Source organism: Geotrypetes seraphini, chromosome 1 (genome assembly GCF_902459505.1).
Source record: "Geotrypetes seraphini chromosome 1, aGeoSer1.1, whole genome shotgun sequence".
Classification (NCBI taxonomy): domain Eukaryota; kingdom Metazoa; phylum Chordata; class Amphibia; order Gymnophiona; family Dermophiidae; genus Geotrypetes; species Geotrypetes seraphini.
The window spans coordinates 525,360,828-525,380,215 of NC_047084.1; the positions used below are offsets into that span (position 1 = coordinate 525,360,828).

Below are 19,388 nucleotides of genomic sequence, written 5' to 3' on the forward strand. Positions count from 1 at the left end.
TGATCTTGTAAGTCTCTATCATATCCCCTCTAAGTCTTCTCTTCTCCAGGGAAAAGAGACCCAGTTTCTCCAATCTCTCAGCGTATGAAAGGCTTTCCATCCCCTTAATCAGTCGTGTCGCTCTCCTCTGAACTCTCGAGTAACGCCATATCCTTCTTAAGGTATGGTGACCAATACTGGACGCAGTACTCAAGATGCGGACGCACCATTGCCCGGTACAGCGGCTGGATAACTTCTTTCGTTCTTGTTGTAATACCCTTCTTGATTATACCTAGCATTCTATTCGCTCTCTTAGCGGCCGCTGCGCACTGTGCCGTCGGCTTCATTGTCATGTCCACCATTACCCCCAAGTCCCTTTCTTGGGTACTCTCATTCAATAACATCCCTCCCATCGTATAGCTGTGCCTCGGGTTTCTGATTCCCACATGCAGTACTTTACACTTCTCAACATTGAACTTCATCTGCCATCTCTCTGCCCATTCCCCTAATTTGTCCAAGTCCCTTTGCAATTTTTCGCAGTCCTCCTTTGTCCGAGCTCCACTAAATAGTTTGGTGTCGTCCGCAAATTTTATTATCTCATCTGTTTTGTAGGTAATAAGGCTTACATGGTATCCGTGCATGAACCAGTGAGCGCATGGAAATGTAGATGTGCTAATTGGTTAAAGTTTTAAGTTTTATTTTAAATTTCTTCTGAGTGGTGTAGAATTTAAAAAAAAATTTTCAACATACAAAAAATTATTACTGGTTAAAACTTTACAAAAATAGACTACAGGGTGAGTTAGTAAAACGAATAAAACACAAATTTAAGACGGACGGGAACAGGAGGAAAAAAGCGAGAACTACAATAATCAATGGAAAGTAGACATAAAAAGGGAATGTCCACACTGTCTCCATAACGTGACCCTTCAGAAAAAAGTTAGAAAAATTATTTAGCATGCAAGTTGCATATTCAGATTTCCAAGTTAATACAGAATGCCTGAGCATGTCCCATGGTACTGGTAGTGCCTAACAGTTTCTGTTGCGGATATGCAGGAGTCCGTACTTGAGCTATTGATTCCCATTTCCTGCGAACTACAGAAGGATATTCCTTTAAGAACTTGAGAACTCCTCCCCTTCTGTAGTGGAACACAGCACCCCTCTCAGTTATTCCTTCTGCAAGCAAACTCAGAGGGTGTGTTTTGCTCTGCTCTGTTTTTTTCTTTATTGTTTTAGTTTTTTTTCTGCCAGATGTTTGAAGTTCTTTGTGGTTTTAATGCTCGGCGGTCCCCTGCTTACACATACACCTCTGGGTAAAGGACGCTCCCAGGACAATCTCTCAGAGTTCCTTTGAGGCCAGCCTGCTTTGGGTCCCTTCAGGTCTCGAAGTATGGCCCCCCTTGGAGAGGCTCGCCTGCTCATTTGGTCAAAGGTTTGAGCACAGGCTGTGTGGCCCCTAAGTAAGAACCATAGGAGTATCAGAGAGCCAGTTGCATAATTTCTTCCCCCATCGCTGTGTGAGGAATTTCGTGGGAGTCGGACCATTCGGCCAGCAGCCAGAAGATTTCCTTTGATGGTTAAGGATCTGAGCACTTTCTGAGGCAGAAATCCTTTCCCTGCAGCCAGGCTGATTCAAACAAACAGGCACCTGAAGTCATAATGAGTACTCCTATTATTCCCTATAGGGAACATTGGGGGGGGGGAGGTCTGGAATTTGGAGTTTTAGTGGTTTATGGGTTTAGTCCCCTTCCTCTAAAACTTTAAAATCACTATTTTTTATTTTTGCATGTAGCTTCAACGGCACGTTTTTGGCGCAATTTTTTTTACGGTGGCCATCTTTGATTTTTAGCAATCTGATGTAAACTCCTTTTTTTTTACTTCAAAAACACTTGTTTTCACAAGTGACTGCCTCTGATAGATGCCCCAGGCTTTTCTAGCCCTGGATCCTGTGTCGGTTGCGCAGTTCCCAGTTGAGGAGTGGCTATGTTCCATGTGCCGCAAGAAGAAGGGGCAGGCTTGGCCCCCAGTAAGTCCTATAAGGCCTTGGAACCCCTTCAAATCCCAGAAGAACCAGTCGAAAGGGAAGAGATCCTGCTCAGACAAACTGAGCAGCAATGGTGTAAAATGCAAGTGTGTAGTGGCAGAAGATGCATCTCCTCGAGTCTGGAGTTAAACAAGAAACCTCGATGCAAGGCTTCTCAGATTTTCTCACACTATTTAAAGGGACCATGAAGTGCTGCACTGCCTATGGGTGCACCTATTGCACCTAAGGGGGATCCTTTTCCCAAACAGGCATCCCCACCTCATACCATGCCATCTTCCAGTGTCAGTGACCCTTCAGAGCAGGATTGGGATGATTGGAAGTCCCTTTCCATTCCTTTATTTTTGCAGGGCTCTTCTCCAATGGTGGATGATCGGAGATCCCTTTCAGGGTCCAATATCCAGGGGGCAGGTTTGACAGTGGATCACAGTGATGATCCATCCGTGTGTCACTTCTTCAGGTCAGCTTTAGTCTCCCATGTAATTTCTGACACCCTGTCTATACTGAAGCTCAAGGAAAATTGGGCATAGAGAGAGGTAGAGATGCATGGGGAATAAAAGGATGAGAGGGAGAAATGTTGGATATAGCGGTGGAGAGGGAATAAAGAAGAACAGATTGAAGGGGATGCAAGGGGGAGGAATATTGGACATAGTGATGGAGGGAGAGATCTGATATAGAGCTGGAGAGCGGTGATAGAAGGAGAAATGGGCATGGGGCTGGTGGGCAGTGGTTAAAAATGCTGCACATGATCCGGGGGATGAGAGAGGGAGAAATGTTGGACTCATGGAGGGACAGAGAGAGAGATGTTGCGAGAATTTGCGGTTGCCAGTCAAAAAGCCACTCAGCGCCGAGAAGGAGGGCCAAAGCACGTTCGTGCTCGTTGCTGCTGAGCGGCAGAAGAAAATGCATCCCGCAGCTGCCGCCACCCACCAGGGCTAAATTTGGGGGGAGGCCACGGTGCTAGAAAAAATATTGGAGATGCTCTAGCACCCACAGAACTGATGCCTATGGTAATTACATATGTTCAGTTGGATAAATTACTCTTGTAGTGAAACCATAAAGCAAAAAGAATGAGCTATTCTCTGTCCTAAATTCTTCAGACGCCTCTTGGTGTGCCAGTTCTGACAATGCAAAATGCCTCCTACTGACATGTTAAGTATTGGATAGGGGGGGGGGGTACAGTTCAACAGAAGCAATTAAACTCTCAAAACCTTTACATACTTGAAGTCAACAGCAAGCTTGGGATAAAATGTATCATTGTTCTAAAGTGGTGCAAACACATTGCTATTAGTACCCATTTACAATGGAGCTAGTATTTATAAGAACACTGATTTAACAGTGTGTCTGGGAGTATTCACTTAAGCTAATGCAACTATGACAGACTAATATGAATGGATTATGTCAGTGCTGCCTGAAACAACTAATAGATATCTCTTATTTCCCAGGTTGCACTTACTTAACCTCTTTACCTCCTCTTGCATTTAATCTTCTATTATACTGTATTGCCTAATTTCTTTTCCTCTTGGTTGCTCTTGCAAAGCATACAGTAAACTCTCTGTTAACTGGAACTCAATTAACCAGAACTCTCAAGCAACCAGAAAAAAATTTAAGAAATACTGTAATACTAATATGAATGGATCTTGATCAATCACTGCTTTCATAAGGAAAGTGTTAGAGAAATATACAAAGTGGTCCACCCAGTAAGAGGAAATCTAAGCACACTTTCTTGCCTACAAATTCCCCTATTCCTGTCCCTTTTCTCTTTACGTCAACTACATATGCTCTGAAACTAATGTACAGTTGAATCCCAGTTAACCGGCACTCTCAACCAACTGGCAAAAAAATTGTCTCCCGCGCTCCTGACCAACAACCTCCAAAATTGTTTTTGTGCTCTTGACCTGACAACCCCCAAAGTCATGTGCTCCCTGCAGCCTCCGAAGCATCAGCAGCAGCCACAAACTCCCCTCCCTCCGGCCCCCAAAGAATCAGCACAAACCCACTCCTTCCAGTCCCTGAAGCAGCAGCGGTAGCCACAACCCCCCCCCCCTCCAGTCCCTGAAGCAGCAGCGGCAGCCAGTCCTAACAACCTCCCTTCCCTCCCTCACTTACTTGAAGCAGCAGCGGTCCTGACCCAACCCCTCTCCCTCCCTTCAGCCCTGAAGCAGCATTGGCAGTGGTCCTGACCAACAACCCTCCTCCCTCCCTCACCTGAAGCAATAGCCAGTCAGCAGATGAAGTGCTGTAAACATGCTGCTCATGGCCAGCCTTGGCATATGTCACTAAATACAGCAGAGGAAAGGCTCTGCTGGGGCTGTCTGTGGGCAGCCTGTTTACAGTGCTGCCGCTGCTGCTTTGGGTAAGTGAGGGAGAGAGGGGGATTAGTGGGTCAGGACCACTGCCACTTTAGGTGAGGGGGGTCCAGGAGGTCAGACCCACATGGAGAGAGGGCAGACCCACGGGGAGGGAGGTGGGCCACAAGTGTGTTTTTGGGGGGAAGGGTCCAGCAGGTCCAGGGGCAGAGGAGGGGAGATGGGTGGATGCTGGACCCATAAGTGAGGGGGAGGAGAGAAGGTGGAAGGAAAGAAAGTAACCCAGACCAGAAAGGGTTGGAAGGGAGGAACAGATGCTAGGCCTACAAGTGAGGGTGGGGAGATGATAGGGATAGGAAGAGAGTGAGGTGGTAAGGGGAAGAAAGCTATTTTTAGAGTAACTCAAGAAACTAGAAATTACAGTTATCCAGCATCTACCAATCCTCCTGAGTGCTGGATAACTAAGAGTCTATTGAAAATACTTTAACTTTTCACCTAAACAAAATTACTCAAATTGCTCCCCAATTTGTCTGTATTCTTCAAGAGAATCCAAAGAAAAGCCAGTATCATTTAATGCTGCCTTGATTCATATGTAAAGCAATAGAATACTTAAACCATTCTAGATTTATACTCTGGGTGCATCATCTGAAAAATCTCTCTCTTTAGCCTCCAATCTCACTCTTTGGCATCATAAATCTCATTCTTTGGGATGGTTCATCCTTGGCATCTCTGCATCCCCTGCTGTGATGGCTGCAAAGGTTCTGCTCAGTATAAGCCACAGACCTTGATATAATATATGGTGGTAGATTAAAGATTGTTGATGTGACATTCAGTGCTTTAGTTTAAGGCTCTGCATTTGGGCCTAGATCATGTCAAGTGTTTAGCCTCCCTTGAGTTTTAAGTTAGTGCCTTATGTGAAGTACATGTGAAAGTCAGACGTTTTGCCTGACTGCTGAAGTAAGGAGTGAATTGAGGAGCTTGAGCTACAAGCCAAAGGAAGGCAGAGAAATGCATTAGAGATAAACTACAGGAGAAGGTACGTGGAGGAGATTCCATTTTCCAGTCATTTGCTAAGGATCTAACTTAATAAAAGAGAAGCTGAGCTTTCTACATGTCTGCTTAGCAACAGTTCTGCTTGCCTGTAGAAATACGGGCTTTGTAGAATGAGGAACTTGTATAAGCCTAGTGGAGGTATGAAGCACAAGATAAGTGTGGGTGTATGATGTTGAACTGATCTGATCATGTGCACATAGGAAAAATTGCCTTCTGTTGAGATGCTGTGCTTTAGAAACATCTAGACAAGGCAGACCAGTTTCCAAGGCATCTACTGCCAGATGGATTCATATGGCAATCTTGCTGAGGTATGTTGCCTGTGGCAAACAGCCACCTCTTTCTCTCAAAGCTCATTCAACTAGAAGTGTAGCGGCTTCCTGGGCGGAGACCAGGCCAGTACTGCCTGAAGAAATCTGTAGAGCAGTTACTTGGTATACTCTCCATATAGAGTGGACGTGGCAGCTCGGGAGGATGTTGCTTTTGGGTCATAGGTCTTGTGGGCAGGTTCATCTGTCCCACCCTAGGCATTTGCCACTGCTTTGATACATCACCTAAAGCACTGTTTCTCAACTCGGTCCTGGAGTACCCCCTTGCCAGTTAGGTTCAGGATAGTCACAATGAATATGCATGAAATAAATTTGCATATAATGGAGGCAGTGCATGCAAATCAAATTGATGCATATTCATTGTGGCTATCCTGAAAAACTGGCTGGCAAGAGGTACTCCAGGACAGTTGAGAAACACTGACCTAGAGTACAGACTCCTATGTTTATGTAACAGAATGGAAGATTAGGTTCTTTCCTGAATAATTTGCTTTCTATTAATACACAGGAGTCTATACGGTCCACCCTGTAAGTTTTCAATGTACCTGCTGTCAGTTGAAAGTACATGTAATCATCATATATAACTAATAAAGCAATGAGTTGGTTGAGTTCTTGAGCTCCATTTGTGTTTGTTAGCTGCACACTGCAGGGTGGTTCATTGGTACACCTATGTTATTAGTTCAGGCTATTTTTCTTTTTCATGAGATAGAGCAGAACAGAAATTTACTATTCTTTTGGGGAAGTTCTCCATATCCCTCCTTCTGTTATAGTGTATATCAATTTCCCCATATCCCTCTTTCTGTTATAGTGTATATCAATTGCTCTGGTACAAATTGAAGAAGGCACTATAGTCCACTGCTGAAGGAGGAGGAGCTGAAAGATGTGATTGACATCCTTCTTCAACAGTTTGCAAATAGAGGATAATCAACTAGAGCAGTCTTTTTCAATTTCTTCAAACCAAGTACCCCCTAAGTCTAACAAATATCAACCGAGTACCCCTGCCTAAGCTCAGCCACAGACCTACCCAAGCTCTACACCGGCTCCACCCCCATAATAATAGTACTAATTGTAATGCAATTTCTTCCATTAATTTTTCATATACATACAATATAATCTTATTAATACATAATAGTAACCATAAAATTAAAAAACACAAAGCACACTGTACGCAGAGAAAATGTTAATTATCATTTATATTCTTTTTTTTTTCTTTCAAAGAGGTCAAGGCAGATGACTTTAAAATATGCACTGTTACCTCAGTAACAAATATAGAGAAATTGACAAATATAGTGCAAAATATAGACAGCAGATATAAATTCTCAAAATTGACACATTTCGATCACTAAATTGAAAATAAAAATCATTTTTCCAACCTTTGTTGTCTGGTGATTCATTAGTTCTGGTTGGAATTCCTTCTGACTGTGCATCCATTTTTTTTTTCTTTCTGCCTCCTGCACGGTTCCTCTCTCTCAGACCTCATTCCCTTCCCCAACCAATATCTCTCACTGTCTGTCCATGAGTCCAACTTGTCTTCCTCTCTCCTCCACCCCTATTGGCAAAATGTCTCTTTCTCTCTCTCACTGTCCATCTGTCTTTCTCTCATTCCCTCCCTTACTGCAAAGGAAATGAGGAAAGAGAGAGAGAGAGATCCAGGGTGCATCTCTCCCACCCTCAATACTGCCACATCCAACATTTCTCCCTCTCTCATCCCCCGGGTCATGTGCAGCATTTTTCACCACTGCCCATCAGTCCCATGCCAATTTCTCCTTCCATCACACCTCTCCAGCACCATGCTACATCTCTCCCTCCATCACTATGTCCAACATTCCTCCGCCTTGCATCCCTTTCAATCTGTCCCTCTATTCTCTCTCCACCACCATATCCAACATTTCTCACTCTCATCCTTCCCTCCTCATCTCTTCTCAACCTCACTCCTCTCTCGCTGCAATTTTCCTCTTTCTCCCTTTCCCCATGTGCATCATCTCTTTCCCTCTCACTCACACTCATGCCTAACAATTCTCCCTTTCTATTCCTTCCCTCCCTTCTATGTCTCAAGTTAGTGCCCCTTCCTCCCTCCCTTCTGTGTCCCATGTTAATGCCCCTCCCTTCCTTCTGTGTCCTGAGTTCAAGCCCCTTCCCTACCTTCCAGTCTTTGTCCCAAAATTGTGCCCCTTCCATGTCCCAACATGCTCCTTCCCCCCCCTCTTATCTCCTATGTCCCAGATCATGTCCCCTCTCTCCCTTCCTTGCTTGCTCCAGGGCCGCACTTGCTTCCTTCAGGGCCATCCATTTGGGCTGCTCCCTCTGCCCTCAGCAGCACTTGTTGCAGGGATGTGCAGACAGCGGCTCTTACATGTTGCAGGTGGCTGATCCAGAAGCCTTCCCTCTGATGTCATCTCTGACATCAGAGAGAAGGCTTCCAGGTCAGCCACATGCAGCGTGAATGAGCCGCTGACACATCACTGCAACAAATGCCGCTGAAGACAGGAAGGTACAGCCCATCTGGAAGGAGGTAACTGGGATCCTCCACTGACCTGGAAGGCTTCCCTCCAATGTCAGCTCTGATATTGGAGGGAAGCCTTCTGGGTCAGCTTCAGTGGATGAGGCAGGCAGGAAGGAGGGCATGGGATCTTTAGCGGTGGCAGTGGCTTCGGCGGAGGGGGTGGGCGGGCAGGAAATGGGATCCTTGGTGAAGGCGGCGATGAGGGTGGGAGACCTGTGCAGTGCCATGTACCCCTATGTATGTGTGTACAGTGCCATGTACCCCCATGTACATTACATTACATTAGGGATTTCTATTCCGCCATTACCTTTCAGTTCAAGGCGGATTACAAAATAATTATCCAAGATGTATTACAAGAACTTACCAAAAAAAAAAAAATTGGTAATTTTCAAAAAGAGTGAGAAATGGGTAAGGTTATTTGTTTGGGGTAGTTGGCTTTAATGAGAGGTGGAGTTTGAGACTTGCGGTATTATTTCTTTTTTCAGAGTTTTCTTGAAGAGTATGGTCTTTATTTCTTTTCTAAAAGTCTTGTAGTCGAGGGATGCCGTCAGTAGATTGGCAATTTGGTTGTCTAGTTTGGCTGCTTGAGTGGCCAGGAGGCCATCATATAGTTTTTTCCGTTTGACCTCCTTAATTGGGGGGTATGAGAATGGGGTGTGAGTTTTCCTATGTCTGGTTGCGGTGTTGTGGATGAGGCGGTTATTCAGGTAGTTTGGACTGTCTCCGTATAAAGTCTTAAATAGTAGGCAGTAGAATTTAAATTGTATTCTTGCTGGGATCGGAAGCCAGTGCGATTGGAGATATGCTTCTGTAATGTGATCATGTTTCTTTAATGAGTAGATGAGTCTTAGTGCTGTGTTTTGGATAGTTTTTAGTTGTTTTGTTATGGTTGTAGGGCATGGGAGGTAGAGGATATTACAGTAGTCAAGTAGGCCTAGTATTAAGGACTGAACTATGAGCTGGAATTGAATTTTCTTGAAGAATTTCCGAACTTGTCTTAAGTTTCTCATGACTAAGAATGACTTTTGTATTGTTTTATTGATTTGCGATTGCATGGTGCAGCATCTGTCGATAGTTATTCCTAGCAGTTTTAGGGTGGTTTGTATGGGGTAGTTGATTGCGTTGATTTCAATGTTGGTTATGGTTAATATTTTGTTGTTTTCTAGGAGGATGAATTTCGTTTTATCTGGGTTCAGTTTCAGTTTGTGATCTTTCATCCAGGTTGCTATTGATTTTAGTGTTTGGTATATTGTGTTCATCATGGAGAGTTCAGGTTGATCGAAGGGTATGAGAATGGTAATGTCATCGGCATAGCTGTAGGAGGTTATGCCTTGTTTGTCCAGATGAGAGCTGAGGGAGGCTGTTTAGAGATTGAAGAGAGTCGGGGATAGAGGGGATCCTTGGGGAACTCCTCAGGGGTTTGATCAAGGTTCATATTTTTGTTTGTCTGATTTTACTCTATAGGTTCTTGATTTAAGGAATCCTTCAAACCATGTGTATACTTTATCTGTGATACCTATTGTATCCAGGATTTGTAGTAGAATGTTATGGTCCATCAAGTCGAATGCAACGGTAAGGTCTAGTTGTATGAGCATCATTTTTTTTCCTGTGCTGAGATGTTGTCTGGCTGTGTCCAAGAGAATCCTAGTAGTGTTTCCGTGCTGAAGTTGTTTCTGAAGCCAGATTGTGTGGGATGGAGTATGTTATGGTTTTCTAGGTAATTGGAGAGGAATTTGGCAACTAGTCCTTCTATTATTTTGATGTAGAGTGGAATAGAGGCAATGGGTCTGTAATTGGCTGTTTGGTCTATCGGTCCTTTGGGGTCTTTGAGGATCGGGGTGATGATGATTTCGCTGAGGTTGGTAGGGTAGTGGCCGTTTATTAGCGAGATTTGTATCCAGTTTAGAAGAGCGCGGAATTTTGTGCTGGATGTTTTTATGAGATATGGTGGACAGTTCTTGAGCTCACAGGATGCATGGCTGTATTTTTTGTAGTATTTGTTGAATTTGGGCTATTGTATGTTGGGGAATTGAGACCATATTCTATCTGCTGCAGTAGAATCTCTATCTATGGGAAGAATTGTTAATTCGTTAGGATGGGTAGAGGTGTCATTGAGGGTAGCTCTTGCATTGGTAATTTTATTTTGGAAGTGTTCTGCTAATAGAGTGGCTGAGGGGGGGTAGTATTGTTAGTGGTCAGGTAGGGTTTGGTGTCGGTTAGGGTTTTTAGAATTTGGAATAGTTTTTTGGTGTCTTGGGTTTCAGTGCCTATTAGGTTGGTGTAGTGTGCTTTTCTCTTGTCCTTTAATTGTGATTTGTATTGTTTGTTGATTTTTTTCCAGGCGGATTTTGTATGATCCGAGTTCGATTTTCTCCATTTTCTCTCTAGTCGTCTACATTGTCTTTTGAGTTGTAGCAGTTCAGAGTCGAACCATTTATCTGATCTCCTGCTGGGTCTGGATTTGGTTTGCCAGTTTCTGACCCAGTTCACCACTTTGGGTCCTAACTTCAGCCCTTCAAGTTTGTTCAACAGCCTCCTATGAGGAACTGTATCAAAGGCTTTGCTGAAATCCAAGTAAATTACATCTAGCATATGTCCTCGATCCAGCTCTCTGGTCACCCAATCAAAAAATTCAATCAGGTTCGTTTGGCACGATTTACCTTTTGTAAAGCCATGTTGCCTCGGATCCTGTAACCCATTAGATTCAAGGAAATACACTATCCTTTCTTTCAGCAACACTTCCATTATTTTTCCAACAACCGAAGTGAGGCTCACCAGCCTATAGTTTCCCGCTTCATCCCTGTGACCACTTTTATGAATAGGGACCACATCCACTCTCCTCCAATCCCCGGGAACCACTCCTGTCTCCAGAGATTTGTTGAACAAGTCTTTAATAGGACTCGCCTGAACCTCTCTGAGCTCCCTTAGTATCCTGGGATGGATCCCGTCTGGTCCCATCGCTTTGTCCTCCTTCAGTTTTTCAAGTTGCTCATAAACACCCTCCTCCGTGAACGGTGCAGAATCTACTCCATTTTCTCGTGTAACTTTGCCAGACAATCTCGGTCCTTCTCCAGGATTTTCTTCTGTGAACACAGAACAGAAGTATTTGTTTAGCACATTTGCTTTCTCCTCATCACTCTCCACATATTTGTTCCCAGCATCTTTTAGCCTAGCAAATCCATTTTTTATCTTCCTCCTTTCACTAATATATCTGAAAAAATTTTTATCTCCCTTTTTTACATTTTTAGCCATTTGTTCTTCCGCCTGTGCCTTCGCCAAACGTATCTCTCTCTTGGCTTCTTTCAGTTTCACCCTGTAGTCCTTTGAGAAATGAGGCTTTGAGAAATGAGAGAAAGTTGTCTACTTGTTTGGATGATTGATCATCTAGGTGTAGATTTAGGTCTCCTAGGAGTAGGTTGTAGGTTGCTATTAGTGAGTTTTGGTATATGAAGTCTTCCACTTCGGTTCTTGCTAAAGACCAGTTTCCCGGCGCTATATAGCAGAGCATGCAGTTTAGTGTGTCTTTTAGTGTGGTGCTTGAGAGTTGGCAAGCTAAAAGGTTCATGTACGGGTTAGATGTTTTCTCAATTATATTAAGGGTTAGATCTTGTTTGATTAAGATTGCTAGGCCTCCGCCTCTTTTTTTTTCTCTGCATACCACTGTAATTTTGTATCCTTGTGGGCAGACTTCAGTTATTCTGGGGTCTGAGTCAGAGGTTAGCCAGGTTTCTGTGAGGAAAAGACAGTCCAGGTTTTCTTGTGTTATCCAGGTTTTTATAAGCTCTGTTTTTGGACCCAGCGCTCTGATATTTAAGTAGGCGCATTTGATAGTTGTGTGATAGTTGTGGGTTGTGTTTGGATATATAAGTGATTTGGTGTGCCAGTGTGGTTTAGTTTTAGTGTGTGTTGGTCTTGTTCCCCATGCTGTGGTAATGGAGTGTAGAGTGTTAGATTATAGGTTTGAGTTTCTGTCACTTGATGTTCTCCTATTTTGGAAGAGAGATTTATTTATATCTATAGCCGATGTAGGGAGGAGGTTATTTGCTGCTGTCTTCCTGCTGGTTAAAAGAAGAATTAACAGTAGGAAGTGCTGGGCTCGTGAGGTTAGCTTCATTTTGGGTTTTTTAATTTTTTAATTTTTTTTTTTGTTTGGTGGTTGGTGAAAGGTGGTAAAAGGGTCTTTGGTGGTTTGGTTGCTGTTTTTCAGTTGGTTTTACGTTTGGTAGTGTTGTGGGGGTGGATCGCTTCTTGGTCGCTTCACAAAAGTGCTATGAGCGTCTTAGACAGCGTGCTGTTAGGCGCTGAATCTTTTATTGGTTCAGCGTAGTCCCGTTGGGTGGGGAGGAGGGGCGGAGTGCGCTCCCATGCTGGCAACCCTCCCTGCCTGCTCCTGGGTCCAGCGATGTTGGCCAAAGAGAGATTCAAATAAAGCAAAAGAAAAAGAGACAAACTAAAAACGGGTGCTGGGAGACTCCCTGAGCCTTCCAACTGGCTCAGTGTAGTCCTGTCAGGTGGGGGGAGGGGCAGAGTGTGCTCCCACGCCGGCAAGCCTCCCTGCCTGCTCCTGGGTCCAGCGATGTCGGCTCTGTGCAGTCCTGTCAGGAGGGGAGAGGGGCGGAGTGCGCTCCCACGCCAGCAAGCCTCTCTGCCTGCTCCTGGGTCCAGCAATGTGGCCAAAGTGAGTTTCAAACGAGAAACAAGAAGTAAACAGAAACTAACAGAAACACGGGTGCTGAGAGACTTCCTGAGCCTTCCAACTGGCTCAGTGTAGTCTTGTCGGGTGGGGGGAGGGGCGGAGTGTGCTCCCACGCCGGCAAGCCTCCCTGCCTGCTCCTGGGTCCAGCGATGTCGGCCCTGTGCAGTCCCATCGGGAGGGGGGAGGGGCGGAGTGCGCTCCCACGCCAGCAAGCCTCCCTGCCTGCTCCTGGGTCCAGCAATGTGGCCAAAGTGAGTTTCAAATGAGAAACAAGAAGTAAACAGAAACTAACAGAAACTAACAGAAACACAGGTGCTGAGAGACTTCCTGAGTCTTCCAACTGGCTCAGTGTAGTCTCGTCGGGTAGGGGGAGGGGCAGAGTGCACTCCCACGCCAGCAAGCCTCCCTGTCTACTCCTGGAACCAGCGATGTCGGCCCTGTGCAGTCCCGTCGGGAGGGGGGAGGGGCGGAGTGTGCTCCCATGCCGGCAAGCTTCCCTGCCTGCTCCTGGGTCCAGTGATGTGGCCAAAGTGAGTTTCAAACGAGAAACAAGAAGTAAACAGAAACTAACAGAAACACGGGTGCTGAGAGACTTCCTGAGCCTTCCAACTGGCTCAGTGTAGTCTCGTCGGGTAGGGGGAGGGGCGTAGTGCGCTTCCACGCCGGCAAGCTTCCCTGCCTGCTCCTGGGTCCAGTGATGTGGCCAAAGTGAGTTTCAAACGAGAAACAAGAAGTAAACAGAAACTAACAGAAACACGGGTGCTGAGAGACTTCCTGAGCCTTTCAACTGGCTCAGTGTAGTCTCGTCGGGTGGGGGGAGGGGTGGAGTGTGCTCCCACTCCAGCAAGCCTCCCTGCCTGCTCCTGGGTCCAGCGATGTCGGCCCTATGCAGTCCCGTCGGGAGGGGGGAGGGCGGAGTGCGCTCCCACGCCGGCAAGCCTCCCTGCCTGCTCCTGGGTCCAGCAATGTGGCCAAAGTGAGTTTCAAACGAGAAACAAGAAGTGTACCCCATGTATGTGTGGGTTTAGCCAGTTTTGGCCTGAAATGAAATTTGTCGTTGATGCGACGTATATGTATTTTGATTTGATATTAAGTATGTAATTTGTTATAGTGTGTCTCTGATGTGTTTGTACGATAAATGTAAATCTTTTATTTTGTATGTTAATATGTAACTTGCCCTGGATAAGGGCAGGTGAGAAATAAACAAACAAATGTCTTGCATACCCCTAAGTGTACACGTACACCATTTTGAGAAACACTGAACTAGAGTACAGATTCCTGTGTGTATTAACAGAAAAAAGATGATCCAGATAAAAACCTAATCTTCCAATCCATCCTTGGGTAAAGGATAAAACAGCGAGGTCAATTGATATAGTGTATCTAGATTTTCAGAAAGCTTTTGATAAAGTTCCTCATGAGAGGCTCCTGAGAAAATTAAAGTGTCATTAAAGTTCAGTTGTGGATTAGGAATTGTCAGATAGAAAACAGAGGGTACGGTTAAATGGTAATTTTTCTCAATGGAAGAGAACATAAGAATTGCCACTGCTGGGTCAGACCAGTGATCCATCCTGCCCAGCAGTCCGCTCACGCGGCGGCCCCCAGGTCAAAGACCAGTGCTCTAAATGAGTCCAGCCTCACCTGCGTAAGTTCCAGTTTATCAGGAACTTGTCCAGCTTAGTCTTGAAACCCTGGAGGGTGTTTTCCCCTACAACTGACTCTGGAAGAGCTTTCCAGTCTCCACCACTCTCTGGATGAAGAAGAACTTCCTTACATTTGTACGGAATCTATCCCCTTTCAAACTTTAGAGAGTGCCCTCTCATTCTCCCTACCTTATCTACTAAGTCTATTCCCTTCAGTATTTTAAATGTTTCGATCATGTCTCCTCTCAGTCTCCTCTTTTCAAGGGAGAAGGGGCATAGTTTCTCCAATCTCTCACTATACGGCAACTCCTCCAGTCCCTTAACCATTTTAGTTGCTCTTCTCTGGACACTTTCGAGTAGTTCCGTGCCCTTCTTCATGGATGCAGTACTCCAGGTGAGGGTGTACTATGGCCTGGTACAGTGGCATGATAATCTTCTCCGATCTGTTCGTGATCCCCTTCTTTATCATTCCTAGCATTGTGTTCACCCTTTTTGCCGCCGCAGCACATCGTGCAGATGGCTTCATCGACTTGTCGATCAGAACTCCCAAGTCTCTTTCCTGGGAGGTTTCTCCAAGTACCGCCCGGACATCCTGTATTTGTGCATGAGATTATTGTTACCGACAAGCATTACTTTGCATTTATCCATGTTGAACCTCATTTGCCATGTCGATGCCCATTTCTTGAGCTTGATTATGTCACTTTGTAGATCTTTGCAATCCCCCTGTGTCTTCACTACTCTGAATATCTTCGTATCACCCACAAATTTAATCACCTCACTCGTCGTACCGATGTCCAGATCATTTATAAAGATGTTGAAGAGCACAGGTCCAAGCACCGAGCCCTGCGACACCCGGTTGGTGAGACTCTTCCAGTCCGAGTATTGTCCCCACTCTCTGTTTCTTATGTTCCAGCTAGTTTTTAATTCATGTGAGTATTTCACCCTCGATTCCATGGTTTGCAATTTTACAAAGTAGTCGTTCATGTGGAACCTTGTCGAACGCCTTCTGAAAATCCAGATATACAATGTCGACTGGGTCGCCCTTGTCTATCCACCTGTTTACTCCCTCGAAGAAGTGCAGTAAGTTCGTCATGCAAGATCTGCCTTTGCTAAACCGTGCTGGCTGGTCCTCATTAAACCGTGTCCGTCAAGGTGATCAATGATGCGGTCCTTTATCAGCACCTGTACCATCTTTCCCGGTACCGAGGTCAGAATCACCGGTCTGTAGTTTCCTAGATCTCCCCTCAAACATTTTTTGAAGATCGGCGTAACATTCGCCACCTTCCAGTCATCCGGAATCTTTCCCAATTTGATCGACAGATTGGTTATCAGTTGAAGCAGTTTAGCTATAGTTCCTTTCAGTTCCTTGATGACCCTCGGATGGATGCCATCCAGTCGTGGGGATTTATCGCTCTTAATCCTATCAATCTGCTTGCATACCTCTTCTAGACTGACCGTCAACCCTGTCAGTTTCCTTCTTCATTTCCAGCATATAGTCTGATGGGTTCCGGTATACTGTGTATATCCTCTTCAGTAAATATAGACGCAAAAAATGTATTTAGTTTGTCTGCGATTTCTTTGTCCTCCTTTATCACTCCCTTTATTCCTTGGTCATCCAACGGTCCCACCGCTTCCTTTGCGGGTCGTTTCCCCTTAATATATCGAAAGAATGGCTTGAAGTTTTTTGCCTCCTTGGCTATTTTTTACTCGTAGTCTCTTTTGGCCCCTTTTACCGCCTTATGGCACCTGAATTGATGTTGTTTGTGCTTATTCCAGTTTTCGTCCGTTTTTTACCTTTTCCATTCCATAAACAACGTTTTCTTGTCTCTGAACGCCTCCTTCACCTCTGCAGTGAGCCACGCCGGTTCTTTTTCCTCTTGGATTCTTTTTTGATACGTGGTATATATAGATTTTGTGCCTCGGTGACTATGTCCTTAAAAAGGGACCAAGCTTGCTCTAGCATTTTCATAGTGCTTATCTTCTTCCCCACCATGAGTCTCATTTCTTCGTAATTCCCTTTTCAGAAGTTAGCGCTGTGGCCTTTATTTTGGACCGATGTTTCTCCTCTGTGTCCAGGTCGAAGCGGATTATGTTGTGATCACTGCTTCCCAGCATCTCTTCTACTTCTACACCTTGTGCCGGTCCTCACAGTCCATTTAGAATTAAGTCCAGAATTACATTTCCGCTTGTATTTTCTTTTACAAGTTGTTCCAGGCTAAGGTGGAGTCCGTCCTTCCTATATAGCTTGCTCTTCCCCCAGGAGAGTAAACAGTGGAGTGTCTCAGAGGTCTGTACTGAGATTGGTGCTATTTAACTTATTTATAAATGAGCTGGAAATTGGAACGACGAGTGAGGTGATTAAATTTGCAGATGACACTAAACTGTTCAAAGTTATTAAAACACATGTGGATAGTGAAAAATTGCAGGCGGACCTTAGGAAATTGAAAGGCTAGGTGTCCAAATGACAGATGAAATTTAATGTGGACAAATGCAAAGTGATGCACATTGGGAAGAATAACCTGAATCACAGTTACCGGATGATAGGGTCCACCTTGGTGATTAGCGCCCATGAAAAGGATCTGGGTGTCATCGTAGACAATACGATGGAATCTTCTGCCCAATGTGCGGCAGCGTCCAAAAAAGCAAACAGGATGCTAGGAATTATTAAAAAAAGGGATGGTTAACAAGACTAAGAATGTTATAATGCCCCTGTATCGCTCCATGGTGCGACCTCATCTGGAGTATTACGTTCAATTCTGGTTTCCTTATCTCAAGAAAGATATAGTGATGCTAGAAAAGGTTCAAAGAGCGACCAAGATGATAAAGGGGATAGAACTCCTCTGGTATGAGGAAAGACTAAAACCGTTATTGCTCTTCAGCTTGGAAAAGGGACAGCTGAGGGGAGATACGATTGAAGTCTATAAAATCCTGAGTGGAGTAGAATGGGTACAAGTGGATCGATTTTTCACTCTGTCAAGAATTACAAAGACTAGGGACACTCGATGAAGTTACAGAGAAATACTTTTAAAACCAATAGTAGGAAATTTTTTTCACTCAATGTGTTGCCAGAGGATGTGGTAAAAGCCGCTAGCGTAGCTGGTTTTAAGAAAGGTTTGGACAAGTTCTTGGAGGAAAAGTCCATAGTCTGTTATTGAGAAAGATATGGGGGAAGCCACTGCTTGCCCTGTATCGGTAGCATGTAATTTTGCTACTCCTTGAGTTTTGGCCAGGTACTAGTGACCTGGATTGGCCACCATGAGAACGGGCTACTGGGCTTGATGGACCATTGATCTGACCTAGTAAGGCTATTCTTATGTTCATTGCAGCAATGGTAATAAAGAAGTGAATCCTTGTAGCCTTCCGTCTCGCTCTGCCATTTGGTCATGTGCCCTCCCCTTAAGTCAATTCCTGTTTTGAGGGGAGGGACTGTAACTGATCATGAATGCAGTAGTGTAGACATAACGGAAGAATCCACTGCTTCACTCTCTTTTATTATCATACTGTTGCACCCTGCATGAAGCAGCCAGTGGAGGAAGCATATCCAGTGGAACTGGTTAGGGTTACCATATGGCTCCAGAAAAAGGATGATGGATTGAGACATCTGGGTTTTACTTCCATTGCTTTCAATAGAAGTAAAACCCAGATGTCTCAGTATGTCCTCATTTCTATTGCTTTCAATGAAAGTAAAACCTGGATTTTAATCCGTCCTTTTTCTGGAGCCATATGGTAACCCTAACTGAAGTGGCACTTGCCACTCCTTAGACACCTATATTCTGCTGCCCTCATCCAAAACTGTACTAGTGGTATTATGATAATGACCATTAGGGATTATCAGCACCACTTTGGATAACAAAATATCTAATGCAGGCAGGCTTAAGAAAAACGTAATTTTAAAAAATTTAAAACAGAATCTTTCTAAATTTATACCCTTGAAGTATATTTGAAAAATCTCTCTCTTTTGGTTAATGCTTGGTATTTGTACTTAACCCTTTCTTTCCCTGGCTATTCTGACTTGCTTACTGACAGCATAAATCTCACCAATTACCTAGCATCGGGCTCGGGCTCAAGAAAGCGGCCGGGGACTTTTCTGTTATAATTCTCCCTTCTTGCCTGAAGGTGGTGCTGCTGCAGGCACTACTCAAGTCAACCCTACTCTACTACTACTACTTATTTCTATAGCGCTACCAGGCATATGTAGCACTGTACTCTGCAAGCTCTCAGAAAAAAAAATCTGCCGCTGCCCCAATTCCTCGCATATCACAGAGCTGTGCCCCTTTGTGTCTAGATTGTCCCATATCTGATTTTCAGATCTCATCCTTTCTTTCAAACGGAGAAAGAACGTGTGGAAAAGGACGCCTAAAATTCCTGTACGTAGAGACGTAGAGCGTCTGGTTGCTAGGCGGAAGTGATGCAATGACGGCTGTTAAGGTCGTTTTGTTTTAAAGAGGCTCGAAGGCGGCAAAGGACCGAACTTGGAGCGGGAGGTGGTGGTAATTTTGAGGATAGGGAAAAGATTTTTTTTTTTTTTGCGAGCTCCTGCGGTACTACTTGGGGAAGATGGGGGGTAAAGCGGAGCAGTTGTTAATCGTAGTTTCTATCTTGGAAGGTGAGTTTCTGTTCTGTTGAGACATGGTGATGTTGACATGGGGCCTGGTGATTATGTTTTTGGGGGGAATGTTAGAATTAGATGAAAGCATAATGCAACAGCATGTACTGCTTTCACAGAAAGGGGTCCTAATTTTATGTTCTAGGATTTCAGTAGACTCGCAGTACTTCAGGACATATCTTCAAGTTACAGTATTACTCTTAAGCTAGTTTGTATACAATGTTAATGGATAGCTAAAAGG

General features: G+C 44.5%; 1 protein-coding gene across 1 annotated transcript in view; it reads left to right on the forward strand.

The window, feature by feature from the left end:
* Positions 1-19,002: 19,002 nt before the first annotated feature.
* Positions 19,003-19,388, forward strand: part of CEP120 (centrosomal protein 120) — a 247,075-nt gene continuing 246,689 nt past the window's right edge. The window contains exon 1 of the mRNA XM_033929005.1: positions 19,003-19,147. Within this exon, the coding sequence (XP_033784896.1) occupies positions 19,099-19,147 (49 nt within the window). The 5' untranslated portion in view covers positions 19,003-19,098. The remainder of the gene's footprint in view (positions 19,148-19,388) is intronic.